Here is a 26,985-nt window from a genome sequence, read left to right as displayed (position 1 = left end):
ACTCTGATCAAGGAACCAACTTCGTAGGCGCGAACAACATTTTGAAACAACAGTGGAATGAAATTCAAAACACATTCGACGATAACTTCTTAGCAAAAATCGCCGAAATGGAAATCGAGTGGCATTTTAATGCCCCGTCCTGGCCCAGCGCTGGCGGGCTCTGGGAAAGAGCAGTCAGAAGCCTCAAACACCATTTAAAACGGGTAGTGGGTGAACAAAAACTTACTTACGAACAGTACGCAACAGTTTTGGCCCAACTGGAAGCTTGTCTAAATTCCCGCCCACTATGCCCCCTAACCGAAAACATTGATGACCTAAATACACTGACCCCAGCTCACTTCTTACAAGGTAGAGCAGGAGTCACTATAATGGAAACATACGAGGACGCACGCACGAAATGGAATTTGACACAAAAAATATTCAGTGACATTTGGAAAAGGTGGAGGTCTGAGTACTTAAGCCTACTTACAGCAAGACAGAAATGGTGCGATCCTCAGAAAAACCTAGAAATAGGAGATATAGTGGTCATACACGAAGATAATTTGCCGGCAGGAAAATGGGCGCTAGGGCGAGTAATCGACGTGGGTCAAGACGGATATGTGAGAGTCGTAACATTAAAAACAGAAAAGGGAATACTCAAAAGACCCATAGTAAAACTATCTCTCTTGCCCCTGGAAAAGTCTAAACCAGAGAATCAACCAGCCGAACAAAATTCCCTGAAGCGATCAAAAACAAAAAAAAAACAGCCAAACGGGGGTACATGGCAACCATGTTGATGATGCTATTTTATTTCCTCACATTTTTGACAGCTGGAAATTGTGTCAGAATGACACCTATTAACGAGGGTCAAGGGTTGTACTTCGATAAACTAGGAACAATGCAGCTAATTAGAGACGACTGGAAGCTAATTGCGTACTACGACATGAGCCCTTTCTGGGAAGGAGTATCCGCATACAAAAAGTACAACGAACAATTGGAAACTATTTGTAAACAAGTAAGAAGCCTTTCACACTGTGACGTCATCCTTCTACAACTACGGCATTCATACAATGAGCTGCAACATTACAATAAAGTATTATCCAGACATCAGCTGAAACAGCAGACACGCAAGAGACGGGGATTTGTCAACGGTGTCGGGAACCTGGCGAATACTTTATTCGGAGTCTTAGATGACAGATTCGCTCAACAATATCAAAAAGATATAAGTCTTATCAGAACAAACGAAAAACACCTCGTCACAATGTGGAAAAATCAAACATCAGTCGTAGAAGCCGAATATAACATGCTCCTGAGAACGAAAGATGCGATACAAAAGCAACACAAATTAATACACCAACATTTACTTTCTTTAGAAAACCACACCACTGCAATAGAGAAAGAAATTACAGTCGCAGAGAGCATATCTCAATTTACAGTCGTGGCCATGGCTGCAAATAATTTATTAAACCACCTTAAAACAATTCAAGACATGTTATTAGAGACCATAACTAACATTTACAATGATAAAATGAACATACATATTATTAGCCCCGAGCAACTACAAAAAGAATTAAACATTATATCCGGTCAGCTTCTAAGCGACCTTACCCTACCAATCGACAATACACAAACAAACCTTCAAAAAATCTACCAAGTATTAAAAGTTAAAGCAAGAATGAATGAATGAATGAATGAATGAATGAATGAATGAATGAAAGTTTATTCACAAGAACATATGGTACATTAGATATCATTAACATTGTTGACCCTTGATATGCTCGGCCCTAGGGCATGTGAAAATTATTTGTATTGACACAGTTTATGCATGTCAAAGTAAAATACGTTACATAAATGTCGTGTTTCCTAAAATATTATCAAATACAAACATTAAATTATTAAATACAGACGTCAAGTTTTAAGTCTCAGTCAGTTAGTCATTCAAATTCCGCACATAAATTCATCAAACTGTTAGCTAATAACTAGTTAATCCAATTTACTTTTTTACGTCAAAATGAAGTAATAATTAGAATCAATAATGTCAAAATGAACCAGTAATTAGAATCTATAATGTCAAAACTTAAATGAAGTAATAATGAGAATTTATAATGTCAAAAGTTTACATGTCAAAATGAAATAATAATTAGAATTTATTATGTCAAAAGTTTACATGTCAAAATGAAATAATAATTAGAATTTATGATGTCAAAAGTTTACATGTCAAAATGAAATAATAATTAGAATTTATAATGTCAAAAGTTTACATGTCAAAATGAAATAATAATTAGAATTTATGATGTCAAAAGTTTACATGTCAAAATGAAATAATAATCAGAATTATAATGTCAAAAGTTTACATGCCAAAATGAAATATGGTATAATTAGAATTTATAATGTCAAAAGTTTACATGTCACAATGAAGTTATAGCTAGAAATTATAATTAAAATATTCATCAATGGTATAAAAACTTGCATTACACAATATATTTTTCAATTTAAATTTGAATTCATCATTTGGTAGCGACTTTATGTTTGCAGGAATTTTATTAAATATTTGTATACACATGTGATACGCGCTTTTTTTTCTTATTTTAAGCTTATAGGGCGGTAGTGCCATTTGGTACTGTCGAAGAGGTCTATTATTTATATTATTAAATGGCGGGAAGAGTTCTAGATTCTGCTTCACAAAGACAGCTGCTTCGTAAATGTATAGACTTGTCAGTGTCAATAAGTTAAGCTTTGCAAAATCAAGTCGGCACGAGTCTCTGCGACCTTTACCACAAATAGTTTTAATGCACTTTCTTTGAGCTACAGATGCACGTTCTATTTCAACTGAGTTTCCCCATAAGATGATCCCGTATCTAAAATAGACTCGATATACGCATGATATGTTACGAGAGCTGTTTTTTGCGAAACCGTTTCTTTGAGTCTCCATAATACATATATAAATCTATTAACTTTCTTACATACACTTTCTACATGTTTTTTCCAGTTACAGTGAGTGTCTAAAGTTAAGCCTAAGAATACAGAATCTTCTACTTCTTCTATTTCGATGTTGTCATGTAAAATGTTTATTATCTGTGGCGCTGCTTTATATGATCTAAACTGGATAAATTTTGTTTTGGTAAGATTTACCTTTAAATGATTTTCACTAAGCCAACCGATGACATCGTTCAATGCCATATTTACCTCGCATTCATATGAGTCTACATTGGTACCTTTGATTAATATCGTGGTATCGTCAGCAAATAGGATGCAATCATGTCGGATACATTCAGGTAAATCATTGATATATATCAAAAACAACAACGGGCCTAAAATGCTGCCTTGAGGCACCCCGTATGTATTAACTTTATACTGAGACTTATACGATTTCAGCTTATTTTGTTGAACCCTCTCAATTTGAGTACACTGCTTTCTTTCAGACAAGTAACTTTGGATCCAGGAATATGCGGGTCCTCTAATTCCATACCGTTGGAGTTTGTCTAAAAGTCGGCGGTGACAGACGGTGTCAAAAGCTTTAGACATATCCAACAGTAATACCCCAACTGGAATGCCTTTGTCTATACAGTCCGTAATTAAATTATTTAACTTAAAGCAAGCTAACGTCGTAGTTTTTTTTTTCCGAAAACCGTTTTGCTCGTCCTTTAAAATATTAAATTTGTCTAAGAAACTTTCGATTCTGTTGTACATGGCTCGTTCATAAATTTTAGCCATGACAGGGATTAATGTGATGGGACGATAATTACCTAATTCCGACTTGTTACCTTTTTTAAATATTGGTTTGACGACTGATTTTTTTAATATCGTAGGGAATGCACCTTGTTCGAAGGATTTGTTAATCAAATACGATAGATGAACTGCCAGTATCGATGAAATACTTTTTATGATTTTGGTCGGTATTTCATCAAATCCAGTAGAGGAGGTATTTTTAAGAGCGCATATGATTTTATATATTTCACTAGGACCAGTTGGCGTTAGAAACATACTGTTTTGTTGAGATTTAAAGGTTATTGGCTTTGGGAACTGATGGCTGTTATTAGATGATTGGTTTATATTAATATAATAATCATTAAATTCTTCTGCAATGTCTTGAGGCCTGTGTAATTGGATGTCATGCCTGTCTGTAATGCTAGTTATTTCTTTTTAGATGTTTGATTGTAACTACCTTTGATTACATTCCACGCAGCTTTGCATTTATTTGATGAGTTTGATATGAATTTAGTATTTTGTATTTTTTTTGAGTGAGAGATGCATTTTTTAAGTATTCGTGTATAGTTATGCAGCCGTTCTTTATTCAAGTCTTTATTTTGTGTGCTTTTTTGATGTTTAAGGAACAGTTTTCTTTTCGTAACACAACATCGCTTAAGTGATTTCGTAATCCATTTCAGCTTTCTATTTGCGCTTGATATTTTTATCTTTATTACAGGAAAGCAAAGATTGTGGAATAGAACTATAAGATCATGAAATACGGTAAATGCTTTATCTGAACAATTTTCATCGTAAATTTCTGAGAACGAGAGCTGACTGACGTGATTTTTAAATATGAGGATATTTTCTTCGCTATAGTCTCGTTTCGTAGAGTACCATTCGCGTATGTAATTATTTATTTTAATGGGTAAAGTTACGATTTGAGCTGTGTTATGGTCTGATAGGCCTAATTGTACAGTTTTCCCTGTCGCCGTTTTTAGGCTGCTAATTATATGGTCGATGCAATTATTTTTCCGAGTAGGTTCATTTATATGACTAAACATATTATAGTTGTCAAGAAGAGCAAAATAGTCCTTTGTTGTGTTATTTTTAATTAACGTATTAATGTTGAGATCGCCACATATAATAATTTTTTTACGACTATTAGCTTTTGATCGGAGAAACTTTAGCATTTTCTCTAATTGTATAAAAAATGAATTTATGTTCGAATCAGGAGTTCTGTATAGGCACACGACTACCAAATTAGAGTTATGTATTTCGATGCCACAGCATTCAAATTCTCGTTGGATAGAAAATGTTTGTATGATAGGTAGATCATCTACATCAAGAGTTTTATCAACCACTATGGCGACACCGCCTCGTTTCTTAGGTCTAGAGTAAAAGGAGACTAATTCATAGTCTTTGAGAACAAGATTATTTTCGATACCAGAGGACAAAAACGTTTCTGAGAGGCAGATTACGTGTGGAGCAGTTCCTTCATTTTTAAAACTATCCAGGATTATTTCTAGTTCATCAATTTTTGATAAAATGCCAGCTATATTTTGGTGGAATAAGCGTAAAGTATCATGTTGAGACACGAAAAGTCCTATCTTGTGAGTCGCATGCGTTTATATCGTTCAGGTGGCTGCTTTCGGTAGACACGCGTGGTTGTGTATTTTCGAGGTATGCAGGCTCATTCTGGGAATGTTCGGGGCGCGGTGACTGACTACATGTTGGCTGCTGAGGCTGAAAGGCCTCCTGTGGCTGATTAGGGAGCTGAAGCTGTTTGGACTGCTGACCCTCAGTCTTTGAAGGCTGCTGCGGTTGTAGGGGTCGCTGTGACTTATCGTCATCGATTACCCATTCTTGGCCACTTATGAATAATCGTCCATTCCGTATGACAGCGTGTTTGCCGTTCTTTCGGGCGTTTTGAAGGCAGTCTCTCATTTGATGTCTTTTTTTTAATGCTGTGCTGTCTAATAGTTCGGCAACGGCATATCCAGTATTATAAAAACAGGACGCATTATTAAGTACATATTTCTTCATACGTTGACTGATCAGTTCGATTATGAGCGGGCGGCGAGCACCTTTTTTCCCAATTCGTGCTATAGTTTCGATGTAGGGATTTATGTTTATATGTAATATGTCGTAAAACATAGAACTAATCCGCGGAAAAAGATCTTCTTCAGTCTCTCCAAGATACTCATCTAGTCCATACAATATAAACTTTTTTTCGTTTTGTTTAGTGGAAGATATCAAGCTCGCACTGAGATGTGCTTGTAAATCTGTTATTTCTCTTTTTATTGTATTATTTTCATCCTGTAGGGTCCTTATTAATATGTTAGCATCTTGTAACTGTTTTGTCAGATTTTGTTGTTGAGTGTCAAGCATATTATTTCTCTGTAAGAAGTCGTTTTTGACCTTATCAATAGCCGCAGTTATTTCTGAATGGATTAATTGTTTTATGTCTTTTTTAATGGTTTCGTTGTGCTTAGTTAATTTTAAATCTAACAGGGCGCTGATCTGGTCGATTGTTATAGGTAGCTGACGGGATTGATTGGGTTGTGCTATACTACCTTTGTGTATATTTATCTGGGGTTCGTCTTGAGTGAGTTCATTCATCGATACATCTTGTGGTGCGGTTACGTCATAGGGTTTTCTTACGGGCGTATTATCATTTCTATTTCTCTTTGTAATATTCGAGCATGACGGGCAGTTCCATCTACGCTCAAGATCTTGTTTGCTTGATAAATAATTTGATAGGGTCATGCCAAGACAACAAAAATGGTAAGTATCTTTACATGCGACACATCTTACTATTACCGAGGGGTCAGTTATTAGGTCATCACATCCAATACACTTCATTTTGCTTAATTCTTTCACTCAAATCAAAGATAAAGTCCTATTGTTTGGCAGTAATGCAACACCGCATGCACATATGTATTTTTGTACCAATAAGAAAAATAAAAAAGAACGGAAGAACAAAAAAATAAAAAATGCAAAAAAGTTTCTCAGTTCATAAGAATCGAACTCGGTCACTTTGCGCTACAGGCTTAACATATACCGCACAGCCATGAATGCACATACACAATGGGCGAAATTAAGTATCGTTAGATGATTTGACAAAAGACACGGTGATAAGCAAGACCCGATGGCAGCGGTCAAAGTCCAAGTCAATTTAAACGTAGAAACGGTCACTTTTATATTTACAATGTTCATATTTCTATTCACTTCGCAGTTTTTATTGTTTATGTCACTGTATTTATGTATTTTAAAACGGTTGGTTCTCACTTAAAGCATTTTTTTGTTAGAATTCAGTCTAAAAATAAACATTTGCAAGTCTGTAGTATTTTGTATATTTACAACACTTCCTGGTCATATTGCACTTAGATAACACTTCCACAGTTTTCACGTATAGTTATTATCACGTCAGTCTTATTTTTATTACATTTTGGCAGTATTTACTATTTTTAGCATTAAAAATATCGCAGAGCACTTGTTTACGTGACAGCCAGCGCCATCTAACATGTGACTGACCAATATATGATATTTGAGATTCGCATTCCATTAATAACTCGTGATCGTTACGATCTTTATGACATTATTCCGGTCCCGCATAGCTCAGACAGAAATATGATATCCATTATCCCCATAGAAAAATACGTAGCAATGAACCTTCAAAAAGACACATACATGCCATTACAGGAAAAAGATCTCGAAGTTTGTATCTTACGAGACACGTTTACCTATATGTGCCCGCTAAAGGTCCCTATATACAAAATGAACACCGACCAGGATTTGTGTATAAAGGACGAAAAGGAGAATTTAAAATGCAAAACAAGCATAGCCGCGTGCCAGAACAAGTGGATTAGTTTAACCAAGCCAAATTATTACTTATATTTTTGTTGCGATCGGTGTCAGTTTCGAACAATATGCACAGATCGAGTTACGGCACAAACATTGACACGCGCTAACATTATTTATATCGAAGAGAATTGCATTGTAAAAACAGATAACTTTGCAATTCACACGCATATGAATATGCAAAGTAAAGCAGATTTAAAATACAACATACCTACACCAGAAATCGACCCAATAAACCACATATTAAACATTACAGTCGAAAAATTCGAAAACAACAGCTTGAACTTTATGGAAAGAAACGAAGATAAAAACATACAAGAAAAAATAAAAGCGCTAAAAGAAAGTCAACTACCTGACGAAAACAACTATTCTATACATGATGTACACCACTACACTGCCATATACTGCCTTTGGATCACAATGGTCATCATGGCAATTATACTAATTTGGCGGAAAAAACGGTGCCAACGGAGGCTTCTAAGAGCTCCGCCAAACCCAACAAATCCAGAGGAAGCAGCAGCATCGGATAACATTTTCGAGAGACGCCGACCGAATCAGCCGCCGCCGCCGCCGCCCCGAGCGAGCGCGAGCGCGAGTGCAGCCTCCACGCCGTGCAGTGCACGTCGCACCAGCACCGGTGACACAACCTTTAGGGATGATAAGTGTAGTGTGAGTGCGCGAAATCGCGCGAAAAGTGTCAGTGAAGGAGAAATAAATAGTGCGCGAGTGCTAACATGTCATACACGCGAGATGAGTGGAACGAAACATATGGACAGGGGAAGCTCCCCAATTTTAAGAAACATATCATTTAATGAATAACATTCTAATTTTAAAACGATTGTACAATCACCTTGTATCATTATTTTAACATTCTCATCTCATCTTATCGTTTGCCCCCCGCAAGATGTTCGGTGCATTGCACCTTCAACACGTTTATAGCCTCGTGCGGCGCGTACATGCGCTGTCAGCAAAACACGCGTAAAGCAACAATTTACTTTAACCCATTTTTAGTGTACCTTTAGGTTCCATCGCGGCCGGGGGCATTCATTTAACATTCATAACATTAACATTCATATAATAACAATTAATAAACATTTTCGCTACTTTCTTTCTGACTTTTAACACTCAACGCGAACCCGAACCCGCACATAGGTCAATTAATGGTATTTGAGACATTAAGGAAAAATACTTTGAGAAAACAAATAACTTTTGTACCAGTAACCTCGGACCGCGTAGAAAGAATGAAGCAAAGTCTAGTTCAGGCGCTACCCTTTTTGTCTTCCGATATGGGTCCAAATAGTATGTATAATTCATTCTTTCACACTTTTATGGATCATTATAATGCGATATTTACTTCAAAATCGGTCGTAGTTAGTGGCGCATCAGTTTTTAGTGAGTGGGCTACTGCGGACTTACATCAACGAAGACGTGCACTGTATGCCTTGTATGAGGAACGGCGGTTTAACACGAGTGATGAATTTAAAGAACATGTCAAGCAATATTCGAAAAAGTTTAAAATAGATTGTCATATAGCTAAGCGAAATTATCTAAGTCAAAGAATAAAAAATAGTCCCAACATTATTAAAGCAACCTGGAAAGTAATCAATGTGGAGACTGGTCGCTCGAAACACACAGTGAATGATTTTAAACTAAATATTGATAACAAAATTATAGATTCCAATTTAGAAGTAGCTACAGAATTTGAAAATTTTTTCACTGACGTACCAGTTTTCACAACTAAGGATTTAAATTCATCACCCTCATCTGCTGTTACTCTATTAAAAGATAACGCTCCAGAGTGTTGTGGAGATTTTCATTTTGAACGTGTTTGTACCTCCGATGTAGTAAAGGCGTTTAATTCGGTTAATGTCAAAAAAAACGAATGACCTTTGGGGAGTCTCTGTCCATGCTGTCAAATCCTTAGTAGAAATTATAGCGCCTGACTTAGTAATTATATTTAACAACAGTGTTGATTGCGGCGAGTTTCCTGATTTAATGAAACATAGTAAAATAACTCCTTTATTTAAATCGGGTAGCAACTCTGACCCCACTAACTTCAGACCGATATCTGTGCTACCAACGTTCAGTAAGATTTTTGAAAAATTAATTCTTTCTCAATTAGTACGACATTTTAACGTCAATAATTTAATGCATAATAAGCAGGTTGGTTTTACACGGGGTCGCTCGACAACCGATGCTGGTGTTGAGCTAATTAAGCATATCTTCGATGCCTGGGAGGAGTCACGAGATGCTATAGGTATCTTCTGTGATTTGTCTAAGGCCTTCGACTGCGTTTGTCATGAAACATTAATCAGGAAACTACACTATTATGGAGTTAGAGGAGCGGCACTGGATTTACTTAAGTCCTACTTAAATGGTAGAATACAAAGGGTCGATGTGAATGGACAGCGATCACCGGGGTCATTGGTCTCTATGGGTGTACCACAGGGGTCAATATTGGGACCTTTCCTGTTCCTTATCTACATAAATGACTTGCCATTCCTTGTAAAGACCCACCATGATATAGTATTGTTTGCAGACGACACTTCACTTATTTTCAAAGTCAAACGACAGCAACAAGCTTACAATGATGTAAACGATGCTATTTCTAAAGTAGTAAATTGGTTCAATGTTAATAATTTATTGTTAAATGAGAATAAGACTAAATGTATTAAGTTTGTCACTAGTAATGTAAGGCATGTACAAACAAGTGTCATTGTGAAGGATGAGGAATTGGAATTAGTTGATAGTACAGTTTTTCTTGGTATAACTTTAGACTCTAAACTCCAGTGGGGTCCCCATATTGCTACTCTTTCGAATAGACTGAGTTCTGCAGCTTTTGCAGTAAGCAAAATCCGTCAGTTAACTGATGTCAAAACAGCTCGATTAGTATATTTTAGTTACTTCCATAGCATTATGTTATATGGTATTTTACTGTGGGGTGGTGCTTCAGAGATAAATACCATTTTTGTTCTGCAGAAGAGGGCTATTCGAGCAATATATAAAATGAACCATAGAGACTCACTGAGAGATAAATTTAAGGAAATTGACATCATGACAGTGCACTGTCAATACATTTATGAGAATATTCTGTATGTGCATAAAAATATTGCCGATTTTTAAAAAAAATGTGACATTCATAATATTAATACTAGAAATAAACATAAGCTCGCCGTGCCCTTCACTCGGCTCCATAAAATTAAAAAATCATTCATGGGTAATTGTGTGAGATTTTATAATAAACTTCCAAACCATATTACTGAGTTACCAATTAATAAATTTAAGAATAATGTAAAGCGTAAACTTATTTCTAAAGCTTATTATACCACACAAGACTACATGAATGATAAAACAACGTGGGATTAATTGTGATTCGAAATGATTAATTATTTATTATATTTGAATAATGATGAAATGGATATTCCAATGCATGTATTTCCTTTGTTGTTTTTATTATATTTGTTTGACATTTAGAATTTATTCTAGAAACAATCTAGACTAGTATTTTTTATACATTTTTTTTTGTATGACTATATTTTGTGAAAGTTTTAGTATTAAATTTGATCTATGAATTATATTCATTAGTATTATATATGGAATAATATTTACAACATCAATAAATTGCTCTGATAATTAGATTAAGATAATTATATGTAATACTGTCTTACTATTCATAAGTGCTTGTTGCTAGGCCTACATGAATAAAGTATATTTGAATTGAATTGAATTTTAGATTTCATAAAATGAAATTAAAAAGACAGCGTCCTACGCCTAATTATGTAGAAAAGGAGGTAACATGTTTTTTTTTGCCACTGCACCCACCTTGACACATTTCAGACTTGCCCTATGATTGACTGGTAAGATACCCGCAATAGGGTATTCGACTGTATTTAATTTAAATTATTTCACACCATGCATGAAATAAAGCACCAGATAATTATTTAAAAAAACTAAATAGGATATAAATATAAAGATGTGCCCTGAAAACCTAACTGCTTGGCAAAGGGAAGAAGTTGCCAAACGTGTACTATGCATCATTGAAGAGTTCCGTTCTGTTCATCATCAGCAGTTCCACTTCATCAAATGTCACTTCTACAAATGTAAATACTTGATTATCATAAATTATTTATTTCGAGTAACATGACTATACAATTTGTAGAATACACTATAAAACTTAAAACCTAAATCTAAAAATAAATAATACTAAACTTAAAATAAAATACTAAAAAATATCCCCCTGCGGCATGGTGCCGTAGATGCTGGCAGCATTTCCTCGCTGTATTGCAAGACTAATTCTTTGAGCGAGGAAGCTGCCAGCTCTGCGGTCGCCGGTGACCTCTGCTAACCTTTTTGAAAGGTCCTTAAAGAGCTTAAGGGCACTTGAACCCCACGGCCCAAGGGTCTCGACGCCAAAAGGTATGAAATTGTATTCGGCGCCGAGACGCCTATATTTGGTCATTTTTAAATTTTCGGCTGCTTCTGCCGCCGCGCCGACCTTAGCAGATGTGCCGTGGAGATGAGACGGGGCTAGGGTGTCTACACAAGTGGCGTCCCATACCAGCACCCGTCCCATCTTCCACGGAATTAGTGTCATACTTGATTTGTTAATGAAATGTAAGCTTTTTTTTGTTTTAACACGCTTTTATTAGGTCGACCTGTATGTAACTATGTAATGGAATCTAAGGTAATTTAACCATCTTCCAAGGAGCGTAGCGTCATGAAAATTGGCAGCTGTATGTAGTTCTGATGACAATACAATAATATGGTACTGTTGAACTGATCTGATGATGGAGCCGGAAGATATGAACTGGAACGTCATGATGGAACATCGTATCATAGCTGTGTTTGGATTTGTTAGACAAGTCTTGTAATAAACTTTGACCACGATGAGGTTTCAAGGTCTGATGATGAAACCGGAAGATAGGCACTGGCATTCCATGATGGAATATCGTATCATAGTCGTGTTTGCACTTGTGAGTAAGGTCACGTAATGGACTTTGAACACGATCAGGTTTCAAGGTTATAACAAACCTATTATACAACGTGTCCCAAAACTCAACGATAAGCCGGCACCAGAGGATGGAGCTGCTTATGATTAGTCGAGAAAAAATAAGGAAAAAAATATATCTCAATTATTTTAGAAATTACAGAAAAAAAATGAAATTCATTGAAAATCGACATCCCTAATGGTATTTTTAACGACCATGTCTACAAATAATCAAATATTACTGTTTTTTATTTTGTTTTTGGAAACTTCAGTAGCCCTGCTATCTAACACAGTTCTTAAAAATACCAAAATACATGTATTTTTTACACAAAAAATAATCAAAATTCATTTTGTCCCTACAATTTTGAAAGATTGTTTCTTACAGTCCACTTTCAATCATCATGGTGTAAAAAAATAGTATCGACACCACTATGGCAATTATTTTCAAAAGTTGACGCAACTAACCAAGATTCCAAAATGGTATAATACTTTAGGAAACCTAGTCACAACAAAAAACAACGAATTTTTAAACAAGAACCGACATTTTTAAATGTTGATATTAATCACTTTTGAAAAGGGTTGTTGTTGCAAGTTTTAAAATTTCAATGGAAAATGTGGGTAGTTAATACAATTTTCAAGTCAGTACACTCTGATCCTTTGTTCGCTGTGCACCGTTCCGTATTAATTGATGTGGCTCTCATACTAACAACTCTTGGCTTTGCTTTTTGGACTGGTGATCTGCAAACTGTACTGACCTGGCATTATTTTGGACTGTGATTGTGTTTTGTGTATTGGACTTTTTCCGTATTCTGGATTGTTTAGCGTTTATCATGCCGCTACCGTACACACCGTTGGAATACGCTAATATGCATCTCATTTATGGAGAATGCCGATGCAATGCTAACGCTGCTAGCAGATTGTATCGAGAAAGGTACCCAAATGTTCAAAGACATCCGGATTATCGAGTGTTTATTAATGTACATCAAGCCTTTGCGGAAGGTCGTTTACCATTTGACAGGAGACACACTGGAAGACCTAGATTGGAACGCGATGAAGAAGTTCTCAATGAAATAGAAAACGATTCAACTACCTCGGTACGTGCCATAGAACTAGCTACGGGAATACCAAAAAGTTCTGCACATCGAATTCTAAAACGTCACAGACTTCACCCATATCACTACAGGCGTGTGCAGACGTTACTACCGCGGGACTATCCACATCGGGTCGCATTTTGCCGTGCGATGCTGCAAAAGCACAGGGAAGATCCCCAATTCTTAGACAAAGTTCTATGGTCGGATGAATCAACCTGCAAGAAAGATGGCTATTCAAATCTACACAACTTACATAGTTGGAGCAATGAAAATTCGCACTTGATGAGAGAAGACAAATCTCAGTATCAATTCAAGGTTAACTTATGGACGGGCATCTTAAATGGAAATGTAATTGGACCCTTTGAGTTACAAGGAAACCTTAATGGTGATGGCTATTTGACCTTTTTACAAAACGACTTGCCTGAATTATTAGAAGACGTGCCTTTACGTGATTTACAAAACATGTGGTTTCAAAATGATGGTTGCCCAGCTCACTATGCCCGTGCAGTGCGAGAATACTTAAACCAAGAGTATCCAGGGCGTTGGATCGGGCGACTTGGTCCTATCTTGTGGCCACCCCGTTCGCCCGACCTGAACCCCCTGGACTTCTTCTACTGGGGCTGTCTTAAAGACAAAATCTACTCAAAACCCATAGCAACATTGGACGAGCTTCGCCAAAAAATCACACAAGCTGCGGATTATATCAATGGTAGAAGATATGCACGACGGATAAAACGATCATTTCTAAGGCGATGTCATGTCTGTATTAATGCCGGTGGCAGGCAATTTGAACATTTACTGTAGTATTAATAATGTAGTAAATGAATTTAAAAAAAAAGGAAAAAAAATTGTACCATTTCTTTGCATTTATTTAACATTTTTCAACAACAAAAATCCTTTTTTGGGTACAGTAAAAGTGATTACCGCCAACATTAAATAATGTCGATTCTTGTTTAAAAATTCGTTGTTTTTTTTGTGACTAGGTTTCCTAAAGTATTATACCATTTTGGAATCTTGGTTAGTTGCGTCAACTTTTGAAAATAATTGCCATAGTGGTGTCGATACTATTTTTTTACACCATGATGATTGAAAGTGGACTGTAAGAAAAAATCTTTCAAAATTGTAGGGACAAAATGAATTTTGATTATTTTTTGTGTAAAAACTACATGTATTATGGTATTTTTAAGAACTGTGTTAGATAGCAGGGCTACTTAAGTTTCCAAAAACAAAAAAAAAAACAGTAATATTTGAATATTTGTGACATGGTCGTTAAAAATACCATTAGGGATGTCGATTTTCGATGAATTTAATTTTTTTTTCTGTAATTTCTAAAATAATTGAGATATATTTTTTTCCTTATTTTTTCTCGACTAATCATAAGCAGCTCCATCCTCTGGTGCCGGCTTATCGTTGAGTTTTGGGACACGTTGTATATTGATTTGAAAGTTTGTGCATTTATAAAAAGCGTGTTTTTCTAGTGTTTTTTAAACTATTAATTTATTATTTAGGTACACCCGCCATTCTGACTCTCACGCTGGAAGGGGTAGACCTCGGCGGACATTCTCTGATCAAATTCAAGAGTACCCTAAACAGGCGAGAGTTATGAAAGTGAGGGAAGCCAAGGAGGTCTGCGGGGTCGGGGTCCTCCGGGAAATAGGCGTGGTAAAATGTATGTATGTATGATTTAATAAATATTACTAAGACACGATATAAAACGCAAAAAAGGGGACCTGACCATATGGCACTTTCCTACAGCTGTTTTTCTCATAGGCGCCTTCCGACATCCGATATCGGAAAGGCGCTTACGATAATTTCAGCCACGTCGAAGTCCTCCGTTAGCTGTCGGACCGAAGGTATGTCAGTGTGCGTATGTGTAGGCATAATGTTTGACGTACGTCGGGCGTGCTCGCTGAAGACGGCGCCCCCGCGACCCGAGTTCGCGGATGTACGATCCCACATCCGGTAACGAAACGGATAATGTAAAAACGCTCCTAGAGTTAATCTCGCAGTATACCTCTCCGTTTGGCCTGCTGGTAGCGCAGCTGCGCGCGGTACGTCTGCACGTAGCGCGGCGCGGTGTTGGGCGTGACGCGCCGCGCCGCCGGCTCCGCCCACCCGCCCGCCTTCAGGCGCTGCCGCAGCACGTCTGCGTCAACAAACATTGCTCAGATACTGATCAAACGGGAGAAAGGCGTGTAGGTATCGGCAACGGGGGTAGGGTGGCGCACCTTTGAGGACGGCCATGCGCTCGGCGTCGAGGTCGTGGTACTGCGTGAGCGCGCGCAGGCCGAACAGCGCCAGGGCCAGCTGGCGCACCAGCGCGCGCGAGCCGTCGGCCGCCTGCAGCGCGGCCCACTGCGCGCGCGCCACGTGCACGCCCGCCGCCAGCCGCACGCGCGCCGCCCGCCGCCCCGCGCCCGGCGCGCCCTCTCCCCCGTCCTCCTCCCCGACTTCAGCCCGATTCTTATCTGTGACTGACGTTCATTCATTATCATATCAGCATACTACATTATAAACATTTTCTTTCAATAATAAATGAACATATTTGAGAATTGTCACATATGAAGGAAAAATTGCGAAAACTATAAACTATAATAAAAATATTTATAATAATTGATATGACTCGATTGTCGTGATGGTTGAACTGTTACTTATATACCTACAGGTTTCTACGGAACCCTCGGTGCGCGAGTCCGACTCGCACTTGGCTGGTTTTTTACTTTTATTAATTTATACAGAAAAGAAAATCTGAGAGCCGTATATATATTTACAGTACATATGGTGTTTCTTTACCGCACTAGTGCGAAAAGTGGCATATTACGTTACTGTGTCGAACATGTAAAGGGCCATATGTACTGTAAAACGTTGTACGATACATGTGCGAATAGGTAATTCGCAACTCGTGTCGATTTAAAACACTCCCTTCGGTCGTGTTTTAATTTATCGCCACTCGTTTCGAATTTCCTATTTTTCGCACTTGTATCGTAATGTACTATTTTATATAGGTACGGGCCCTCGGTGGGCGGAGCCCGAGTCGCACTCGTTGTTAGTGTTTACGTAGACACTTCTACCGGCAGCGGACGATGTGACAATAATATTGAATGTTGTCGTTTTTAGTACACTTCCTTATTTACTTTAATTTAATTTTTTTGTTTCTCCCGACGACAGTCCCTAAATCCCGAAAAATTGTTTTTTTTTTTCCCGATATTAGGGTTATACGATCTGGGAACCCTACCTGCGGAGGAGAACTTCGGGACATACGAAAGCATTTTTGCCTAAGCCGAAACGGAGACCTTCGCTAAGGCCCAGTCAGTTACATTTGGGTAAAGCACGAATGGAGTCGCGGGTGCGATGAATCAGAATGTCAAGCATGTTACCTTTCCTCGTGTCGGCGGCGACGGCGGCGGGCGCGGGCTCGTCGTGCTCGTCCCGCTCGTCGTGCTCGTCGTGCTCGTCGTGCTCGTCGTGCTCGTCGTGCTGGGCGGCCGGCGCGGGCGCGGGCGCGGGGTCCACGTCCCTCTTTATCAACATCTTCATCAATATCACTGCCTCCTTCTCGAGCCAATAATATTTGTCCAGCAGCTTGCTGTGTCGTTCGTCTAGCTGATTGTACTTCTCCTTTAGTCTCATGTATTTTTCGCGGCTCACTGAAGCCTGAAAGAAAAAATCTGGTAATTATCAATGCCAAAATTCGTCCGACACAATGATAATTATATGAGCGAAGATCTTGGATCTTGATTGGGTACTTCTGAAACCTTCGCTACGTTATTTACTTCTTTCTTATATGTATGAAAGGCAGCATGGAATACGTGTTTTTAAATGTTTATGTTTACGAATGGTTCGTGTCATCCACGGTGACGTCGGTGACGCGCACATTTGTCAAATCTAACCCTTAACACCACAGGACGAGTCGAGGCCCGCGTCTTCGTGAATGACACGATCTAGGCTGGGTTTAAAGTGCAGGCGGTACCGTCGCGTCGCGGGGCTCCGGCCGCGGCGGCGGCGGCGGCGGCGCGGCGCCCGGCTTGCCGTGTTGTAACATCTGCAATTATTGTGTTAGTCCACAGAAGTTACTTTTGAAAAAAAAAAAATTTGGAGATCCAACAGCTGTGACATTAACATAGAAAAATATAGTAGATACAGGAAGCCAATTATAGGAACTCACAGGTAGTGACATAATACTAAACTAAGATTACGCGCTATTGCAACCACATATGTGAACAAAGCGAATACAAATGATACCTAATAAGAATAATGTGGGAGTTCAAAATACTGATTAACTTAGTAACATAATGAGTTCTAAGGTACAAGTATAAATAATAAATAAGTAATTAATAAGTATTCAAGAAGGCGACAACACGCTCACTCAAAAGACTCAAAGTATTTCTGCACTAAATTACGTCTCACGCTAGGAATGCCACAGTTGAATATATCCATATCCAATTCTTTACATAGCTCATTTAGGTTACGACTGGCGCGTGGTAAAAAAACTATTCTGTCTGTATTTGGAAGATGCATTGTTGATTGCTATTGGGGGATGATACATTTTAGAACGAAACTAGTTTTGAAACATAGTTTACTTAGCAACTCAGAATTTTTTGTCAGAAAATGACGTTTCGATAACAAATACCTACGTTACCCGGTGCCTTACCTCGACTGATTCCAGTAGCCGCGCGATGGCATCCTCCATCTGCAAGAGTGTTTGGCGATGTTAGATACAAAATACATGTCAATTACCTATAGCACATGGATACCAAGGCTATGATACCTGTTTGGAACCTCGGCTTCGCCTTGACCGACAATTACATCTGATCTGAAGCTTTCTTATTATTCGGGAAGTAGCCCGAGGTGTGTATAGATTCAGACCAAGCTAAGTTGGCAGCGATTTTGATAACCCTATGCAAGTGTTGAACGTCATAATTTCATCAACAACAACAACACAACAACAAGTACAAGTACAAGTTTGTCGTTTAAAATAACACTTGCAATGTCTGTGCTGTCAAAATGGTTGCCAACTTATCTCGGTCTGACTTTACCTACTATTTTTCTGTCGATGGAGCTGGAAAATGGCAACTTTGCTCAGCGCCGCGTTACACTTTCCGCACGGACAACAGAAAAATATATTGTATATGTACTGAAGTATGTATCGCTTTATGAATCGACAATATTTATTATATGCTTAATTGTACAGAGGCTTGATAAAGAACGCGGTGCAGTTACAACACGTTATGAGTTATGACCACCATAGTTCAAGCATCGGCAGCTACCGTGACGTTGTCGGAGCGGCGCTGCTTGAGGCGGCTCTCCATCTGGCCGCCCTCCTTGGCCCTCAGCTTCAGTACGATTTGCTCTCTGGGCGGCTGATTCTCGACCGGACTCTGGAAAACATTTTACAGATATAATATAATGTTAGTGTGTATAAACTTAAAAATAAATTTCATTTCGAAATCCAAAGCTGATACTCATTCAATAATGTAATGCTTGTAATTTTGTAAAAACAAATAAAAAGGTTAAGCGACATGACGGGTTCCGTTTTTTGCCATTTGGCTACGGAACCCTAAAAAGGTACCTTCAACAGCCCCCCCCCCCCCCCCCCTCCCCACTCCCCTGACCTACACCATGGAGGCAGCACAACCCCCAACCTCGAGGACTTTTAGTATGTTTATCTGGAGACCACAAGGTATAACTATACCAATTTACAAAACTACACGAATTATTTCTCCTGGTTTTATACATTTTCTTGAGTTAATAGGTAAAAGCTAAGGGCGATTACTTATCAACCTCGCCTTCGTAATGCAGCGCACGTCACGCACGTCACGCACGCGGCACTGCCGCACCGCACGTCACGCACGTCACGCACGCGGCACCGCCGCACCGCCCGCGTCTAGTGTGCTCTCTTACTCACCTCGCTGCTGTCGCTCTCGTCGTCCTTGTACTTGCCGCCTGAAACCAACAACGGACCCACTTCATATCAATCATATCTTTGTATATAAGCTAGTGAGCAGTGTACAGTATGGGGTTCTTCAAAAAAGAAGTGTAATAGTTTTTAAAGGGTTGGCAACGCGCATGTAATATCTCTGATGTTGCAGGCGTCCATAGGCTACAGTGACTCCTTACCATTCAGGTGGGCCGTATGCTTGTTTGAAACAGACGTGGTATTTAAAATTTTTTTGGGTAGGTACACTATACTATTCGATTCCTTACATTTTATTGAAAAAAGAATTGTATGACAACTATAATAAGTATATAAACGCGATATTTCAGGGTCAAAATAGCCATTTTCTTGATCATGCTTACATTTAGGACAGACTAGTGTAATGTGACGTCACATTAAGTACAATATCATTTTGTTAGAGGCGTTTCAGGCGTTTGCGTAGGGATGGGACATGTTCATTACGGAAAGTGGTACTGGTACAGTCAGCATCAAAAGTATTAAGTAAGGATGGTAGCATCCTGTAACAGCTTAACAAAATGTGGTGATTCTATATGTAGAACAATTAAGACTGTAAATCTTTTGCTTGCTTGGGTATCAATATTGACACATTAACAACAACTTTACCTCCTTGTGAAACAAATAACTATTGAAGCTGTATAATGTCATGCTAATAAAAATCATGCCCATAATTTATCATCCCGGTGCATGAGGTAAGCGTGGGTGTAAAATACCTACGTAAATGTCACCTACGCTACCTTGGCTCATATTAGAATTCCCATACAATAAAACGATGCTGTAATATCAGCCAGGGCGGCTGATATTAGATTCCTATTCTCTAACTCCAGCTTATCTAAATAACTTGAAAACATTAAAATATAAACGAAAACAGTTTATTAGGTGATTCTTTAGTTCTTTAAACGCCACCGCCGATAATTTTTTAATCGGCGCACACGTCTACACGGTAACAACCTGCTTTCTTTGTTTCAATCGGGATTTAGATCAGGGCACAGCACCACCACCGCACTTCTCAATGTTGTTGAAGATGTAAGAAATGGCATGGAGAATTCCAGAGTAACGGTGTTGGTGCTTATCGATTTCTCCAACGCTTTTAATGCGGTTGATCATGACCTACTTGTTGAGACTCTTACACATCTGAGGGTCACATCAAAAGCGACAGAGTGGTTCGCGTCTTACCCTTCTGACCGCGTTCAGGCTGTTAAAGCCAGTGGATGCTTATCTGACTGGTGTGACTTGAACACGGGGGTACCACAAGGTGGGATTCTTTCTCCTCTTTTATTCTCAATCTTTATTGACCAAATCACCTCCAAAATCCGCAGCTCTTACCATTTATATGCAGATGATTTGCAACTATACGCCTATGCTGCTGTGGAAAACGTAAATTCTGCTATTTCCCTCGTCAACGACGATCTAGTCCACATAGCTGAATGGTCCAATAGCTTTGGCATCAGTGTCAATCCGGCAAAATGTCAGGCTATTATTCTGGGTAGCCATCTTCAACAAGTAAAGCTTGGTGCGGTTTCTGTCGCGCCGATTTTGTTTGATGGCACTGTTATTCCAGTAACTAAACAAGTGAAAGATCTCGGCCTTGTATTAGATTCTAGCCTTACCTTTATTTTATTCTAGCCTGAAATAAGTCAGAAAGTTTCAGGAACATTACGTTATCTCTATAAATTTAAGAATTTTCTCCCAGTAAGTACTAAGAAATTACTTGTACAGGCTCTAATTTTGCCAGTTATTGACTATGCGGACGCGTGCACGACTAATGTCTCTCAGGAGTACCTATAAGCTAGACTATGAATAATGGCATACGTTTCATTTTCGGACTTCGCAAATACGACCATGTTTCTTTTTATCGCCGTCAGCTAAATTGGCTCCCCATCCGTCGTCGTAGGTCCCTTAGAATCCTGAGTATTTTATTATCCATTTTGTTCGAGCCTTCCTCTCCTGGTTATCTTAAGCGTAAATTCACTTTCATCACCACCCGTCCAGGATGTGAACTCCGTTCCTCCCATTCTCTCAAACTCTCGATTCCTTCTCACCGTACTAGTTTTATGTCTTACTCTTTCGCCGTTGAGGCAATCCGTCTCTGGAATTCCCTCCCTCTCTTTATTCGACGATCCCCAAGCAAACCCGTTTTCAAACGAATACTTCGCAAGATTCTTTTTTTTTTTTAATAGCCTGTTTGAGTGTCCCACTGCTGGGCAAAGGCCTCTCCCCTTGATTTCCACGATTCCCGATTTGGTGTTTCCTCCGGCCAGTTGTTCAGGAAGCTGTCCAGGTCATCCCGCCATCTCCGCCTGGGCCTGCCCCGTCCACGTCCCTCTACCGGCATCTACTTGGTGGCTATGCTAGCCCACCTCTCTGGGTGCATGCGGTAGACGTGACCCGCCCAGTCCCATTTTAGCCTAGCGGTTTTCTCGCCTACGTCAGCAATGCGGGTTTTTGAACGCAGCGTGGTGTTTCTTATCCGATACGTTAGTTTAAAACCTAGAATGCTGCGCTCCATAGCGCGTTGGCAAACCTTCAGTTTGGACTTCTGAATCTCTGTGAGTGACCAAGCTTGGGCCCCGTAGGTTAGGACAGGCAGAGTACACATGTCAACGAGTTTGCGCTTCAGTGACAATGGGAGGTTACCCTTCATTAGCTCTTTCATAGACCAGCAGCTCTTCCAGGCATTTTGAACACGGCGCTCTATTTCCTTGTCTTACCTGTTACTGAAAGAGACTAGCTGGCCCAAGTAGATGTACTCGTCAACATAGTGTATGCTCTGCCCGTCCACGTCGATAATGCGACGATTCCTACTGTTGGTCATAACTTGAGTCTTCGCGCGGTTCATTTCAAGTCCAACCTGAAGGCTTGCGTTGCTCAGATCTTGGAGCATTTGCTTTAGTTCTGTTGCAGAAGGGGCAAAGAGAACGATGTCGTCAGCGAAACGAAGATCTTCTGTCAGAAGAAAAATAAGGTTCACCATTATGTATATCTACATAATTATATGTATTAGTCTATCTTTTATACATTATATAAGTAGTAGTATTTAACTATTTATATATTTTTAATATTATTTGACTTCACATTTAATTTTTTACCTTATTATTTTTTCCTGCACCAACATACACAAATGTCTCTGGTTGACTGGTAGAGAATGCCTTTTGGCATTAAGTTCGCCAGTTGTAAATTTTTCTTTGTGTGCAATAAAGTTTAAATAAATAAATAAGTAAATAAACAAATTATGTTACTGCAATAATCTTTATCTACATTAATTTATACGAACAAAACTTGAATAAACTATATATTAAAATGAAGTACACAAAATCAGGAATTACATATCACAATATCATTCAAAATGGCCTCCTCTGGCCTTGACACAGGCCCTCAAACGAAGAGGCCAGTCATCAATAGCAGCACACACAATTGTAATGTCTAATTTCATCACTGTCTTAACTATGGCCCGCTTGAGGGAGTCAAGTTTTGTGTGGGGTTTAGCACAGGCTTTCTCCTCAATAATCTGCCATATGGCATAATCCAGGGGGTTAAGGTCCAGGCTGGAGGACGGCCATTCTTCGAAACCAGGCTTGAGTTGTTTTTGGCTTATGTGAAAGACCCATGGCTGGTTTTGAAATAGAGTGGGGCTTAAGGGCTTCACTATTGGTTCAAGAACGGTTTCCTGGTAAACTTTGGCCCCAGTTTTCACACCTTTTTCACAGAAATGAACCTGTGTTAGCCCTGAGTATAGGGGTCACAAAACCGGTTTCACCGAAACCGAAAAAACCGGAAAAACCGGGTTTTTCGTCGATTGAGAAAACCGGCTTTCAAATTTGAAAAAACCGGTTTTTCGAGTTTTTCGGTTTTACACTTAAATACTTGATAGTTGTAAGTATTACTTTGATTATCAGTTTATTACTACTTATAACTTCTTCTTCTATTTGTAATTTCTACTTTTTAGTTTATCAGTAAATATAGAATAGAACATATAATTGAATTAATAAAAATTAGCTAATTGCCCTACCCTACGTATAGTTTGTTTTTCAATACAACATCTTGTAGAGCCAGAATTTGACAATGATCCTATGTCTGTGATAAAAGTCGAAATAGCTCTCTACGAAAACGGAGGTGTTAGGGGCAAAATCCTTTTACAGGTTTATAACAGTTTATTGAAAGTGCCTCCCACCAGTTTAGAGTCCGAAAGGGTGTTTTCGTCAGCAGGATACCTCTGTAACCACTTAAGAACATCGCTGAGTGATGATACATTAGACATTCTCTCTATCCTAAGATCCCATTATCAATTCGTAAAGAAAAACCAAAAATAATCGCTTGCCTTGATAGTTGATTTAGCCTACCAATTAGTTAAGTTATTAGCAATAGTCTAATACTAGCAGTCGAACTTTTTATTGTACGAACCACAAGGTAAATGCAAACTATGAAAAATTTAAAATTATATGTGTGCAAACAAATGTGAACTTATCCCTGCAACGAATATCTCTATATGTGGGTTATTATAATGATTTATTCTTAATTGCCTGGCTGAAAGAAGGCGAGAAGAGGGATTATAATTACATTATTTTTTCACTGATCTCCAATTTAGTAACTTAACCTATGAAAGAAATTAATATTGATCTCAAATGTTAAGTGTATTTAATAAGTATTTACTTTCGTATAAGGAATATACCATGTTTGTGTTTTGTGTTATAATGATAACTATTTGTAGTTAATTTTGCGTTCCAGGAGTGCATGGAGGTTATTATTTTAGTTATTTTGTTTTTAATTTTTGTTCCTAATAATTATAAGATATAAAAAAGGTTTTATATCCATTGTTAAATGACTGAATATTAAAGTTTAAATTCATAAAATGCAGTATTTTTCACTTTTTATATGTAAAACCGAAAAATCACCGAAAAACCGGAAAACCCGGTTTTGTAATGTACAAAAACCGAAAAACCGGTTTTCAAAAATACTAGCGGTTTTGTGACCCCTACCTGAGTATGACAGATCCAGCCAAATCATCACATAAGAGGGATGATGGCCTCGTTGCACTCTCTGAACAGCTGCAATCGCCTCTTGACTGTTTTTTGCATACATTGTGTCATTCTGGTGGTTACAACATTCTTCAATGGTAAAACTTTTTTCATCAGTATTTTTCCTATAACTTTTTTTAGGGAGCTTCTCTTCACAGACATTTTTATTCTGTATTGCCAACAACTTTTGCTTCCGGACGGGGTTTCTTTCAATTGTCACCTTCACTGTCTTTATTAGATCTGGGGTCCGAAAGGTGCGTGGTCTTCCAGACCTCTTGCGGTCATCAAAGCTCTGAGTACTATTGTATGTTTTAATTGTGCGATAAACAAATTTTTTGTTGATTTTTAGGTTTTCAAGCAACTTCAAAATCATGTTTGGCGGGTGCCCATATTTGTGCAACGCAATTACTGCAATACACTTTTAGGCCCAATTCATTATAGATACGACTAGATAAGCGTTATGTGTGGTAAATAATTATAGCTCACAAATCCACCACATTATGTAATTTTTTATTTTTTCGGTAACATTTGTTTTAACGGAAATAAAGAGGTTGCAAATCGAGTAACAGAACTTAGTAACCAACTAGGTATGGACCATGGTCTGAAATAAATATTTTTTAAGTATTTATTGTTAATATTGGTTTTGACAACCTGTCTGGCCTTGTGGGTAGTGACTCTGCGTATGAAGCCGATTGTCCCAGGTTCACATCTTGGTAAGCATATTTATTTATGTGATGGGCACGGATATCTGTTCCTGAGTCGTGGGAGTTTTCTACATATTTATATATTGCACTATTAAAAAGTTATCAGATCTCTTATAGAGCCAAGTAACTCTACAAGCCCTAACAATCAAACTCTACACCTTAGTCAAAATATATGGCTTGGCCGTTTCAATACTGTCACTATTCATTATTTTCTATTTCCTAACTAGGTACTAGGTATATCCCCACACGACTTGACTACGAAAGAACTAGACAGACGTATTGGAAACGGGTGGAAGCAATATTGGAACCTGAAAGAAGTTATGAAAAATAAGGAAATGAGTATGACCATAAAAAGGAAATTGTTTGATACCTGTATACTTCCTGTTCTAACTTATGGTTGCCAAACATGGGCACTTAACAAATCCCACTACAAAAAGTTAGAAATTTGTCAAAGCGCTATGGAGAGAAGTATGATGGGTAAGCGACTATCTGATAAAGTTAGAAATATAGATATAAAGAAATGTACTAAAACAAAAGATATTACTACAACAATTAAGAAGTTAAAATGGAAATGGGCAGGTCACACAATTAGAGGGAGAGAAAAGTGGTCTAAAGCAATAATGTACTGGTTTACTAGAGACAAAAAGAGGAAGCGTGGCAGGCCAACAAGAAGATGGGAAGATGAGATTAAGAGTGCAGCAGGAGGTTGCTGGACTACAATAGCAAGGGATAGGGATAAATGGAAAGAGTTAGGGGAGGCCTTTGCCTACAAAAGGCATACAGATGGATATTAGATATATATATATATATATATATATGTTAACAACAAAATGTACTTACAAAATAGGTACTTGTCTGAAATAAAGGCTATTTCATTCATTCATTCAACTAGGTACTAATAAAAAAATCCCAATAGTCACCACCACCAAAATAAATTACTTAATAGTATCAGCTGGGTCTCCCTTGCCTCACCTGCTAGCTGGAGCAGCAGGTCTCTGAAGCGCGGCTCCGCAGCCCCTGCAGCCCTTCCACCCCCCACGGACTCGTCGCTGTCGCTCGCCATCACGGAGCGGACTGCTCGCCCGAGGGTCACCGTCTCGTCCCGCTCGTACACTACGATAAAACTTCAATTCCCTACACTCAACGCAAACGCCACACCACAGCGATTTGCTTTATTATCACTTAAGTTTCCACTGGTTTCCACAACTCAATGTCTACTGAAAGGTAAATCTATACAAATGATATTGTCCTCAATCGATAAAAAAAAAATTAGTTGTTTACAATATTATTTAATATGTAAACAATTTAGGCAGAAATAACCTCGTGTGGGATATGACCACGATCAGTCTTTGGCAACTCCTTTGTTGACAAGAAATGTTTGACGAAAGAGTTCCCAAGTTGACAACATACCGGACGGGAGCCAGAAATATCAACTTAACATTAATACGCACATACGAGCGGCAACCATTTTGAAATATAAATCCAACTGCATTGATTCGTGTGTCAAATAATAACAAATTTATAAGGTTGAGATTTTCTTTTCGTTTATATTATTGTGCGTGTCCGGACTGTTTTAATATAGTAAAAATGGTTGGCAAAAGCCGATATTGTGAGATATGCGGCGTGAGAGAAATTTTCAGAGAAGGCTTCTTTGCCAAATTTCCCAAGGATAAACTGCGGTAAGTCAACCAGTTCCTAATTACAA

General features: G+C 38.4%; 1 protein-coding gene across 3 annotated transcripts in view; it reads right to left on the bottom strand.

Moving 5' to 3' along the window:
- Window positions 1-26,952, bottom strand: part of LOC133526193 (zinc finger protein with KRAB and SCAN domains 8-like) — a 43,254-nt gene extending 16,302 nt beyond the window's left edge. The window contains exons 1-8 of one of the 3 annotated variants that reach the window (XM_061862703.1): window positions 26,253-26,814; window positions 19,514-19,551; window positions 18,876-18,986; window positions 18,260-18,298; window positions 17,579-17,650; window positions 16,986-17,262; window positions 15,837-16,082; window positions 15,623-15,754 (exon numbers count right to left, since the gene is read on the bottom strand). In XM_061862703.1, coding sequence (XP_061718687.1) covers window positions 15,623-15,754; window positions 15,837-16,082; window positions 16,986-17,262; window positions 17,579-17,650; window positions 18,260-18,298; window positions 18,876-18,986; window positions 19,514-19,551; window positions 26,253-26,343 — 1,006 coding nt within the window. In that variant the 5' untranslated portion in view covers window positions 26,344-26,814. Of the gene's footprint in view, window positions 1-15,622; window positions 15,755-15,836; window positions 16,083-16,985; window positions 17,263-17,578; window positions 17,651-18,259; window positions 18,299-18,875; window positions 18,987-19,513; window positions 19,552-26,252 lie in introns of all 3 variants that reach the window. The other 2 variants (XM_061862704.1, XM_061862705.1) reach the window with 2 other exon arrangements.
- Between the last annotated feature and the right edge of the window lie 33 nt (window positions 26,953-26,985).

Source organism: Cydia pomonella, chromosome 16, assembly GCF_033807575.1.
Source record: "Cydia pomonella isolate Wapato2018A chromosome 16, ilCydPomo1, whole genome shotgun sequence".
Taxonomy (NCBI): Eukaryota; Metazoa; Arthropoda; class Insecta; order Lepidoptera; family Tortricidae; genus Cydia; species Cydia pomonella.
This window is presented reverse-complemented; position numbering and strand designations above follow the sequence as displayed.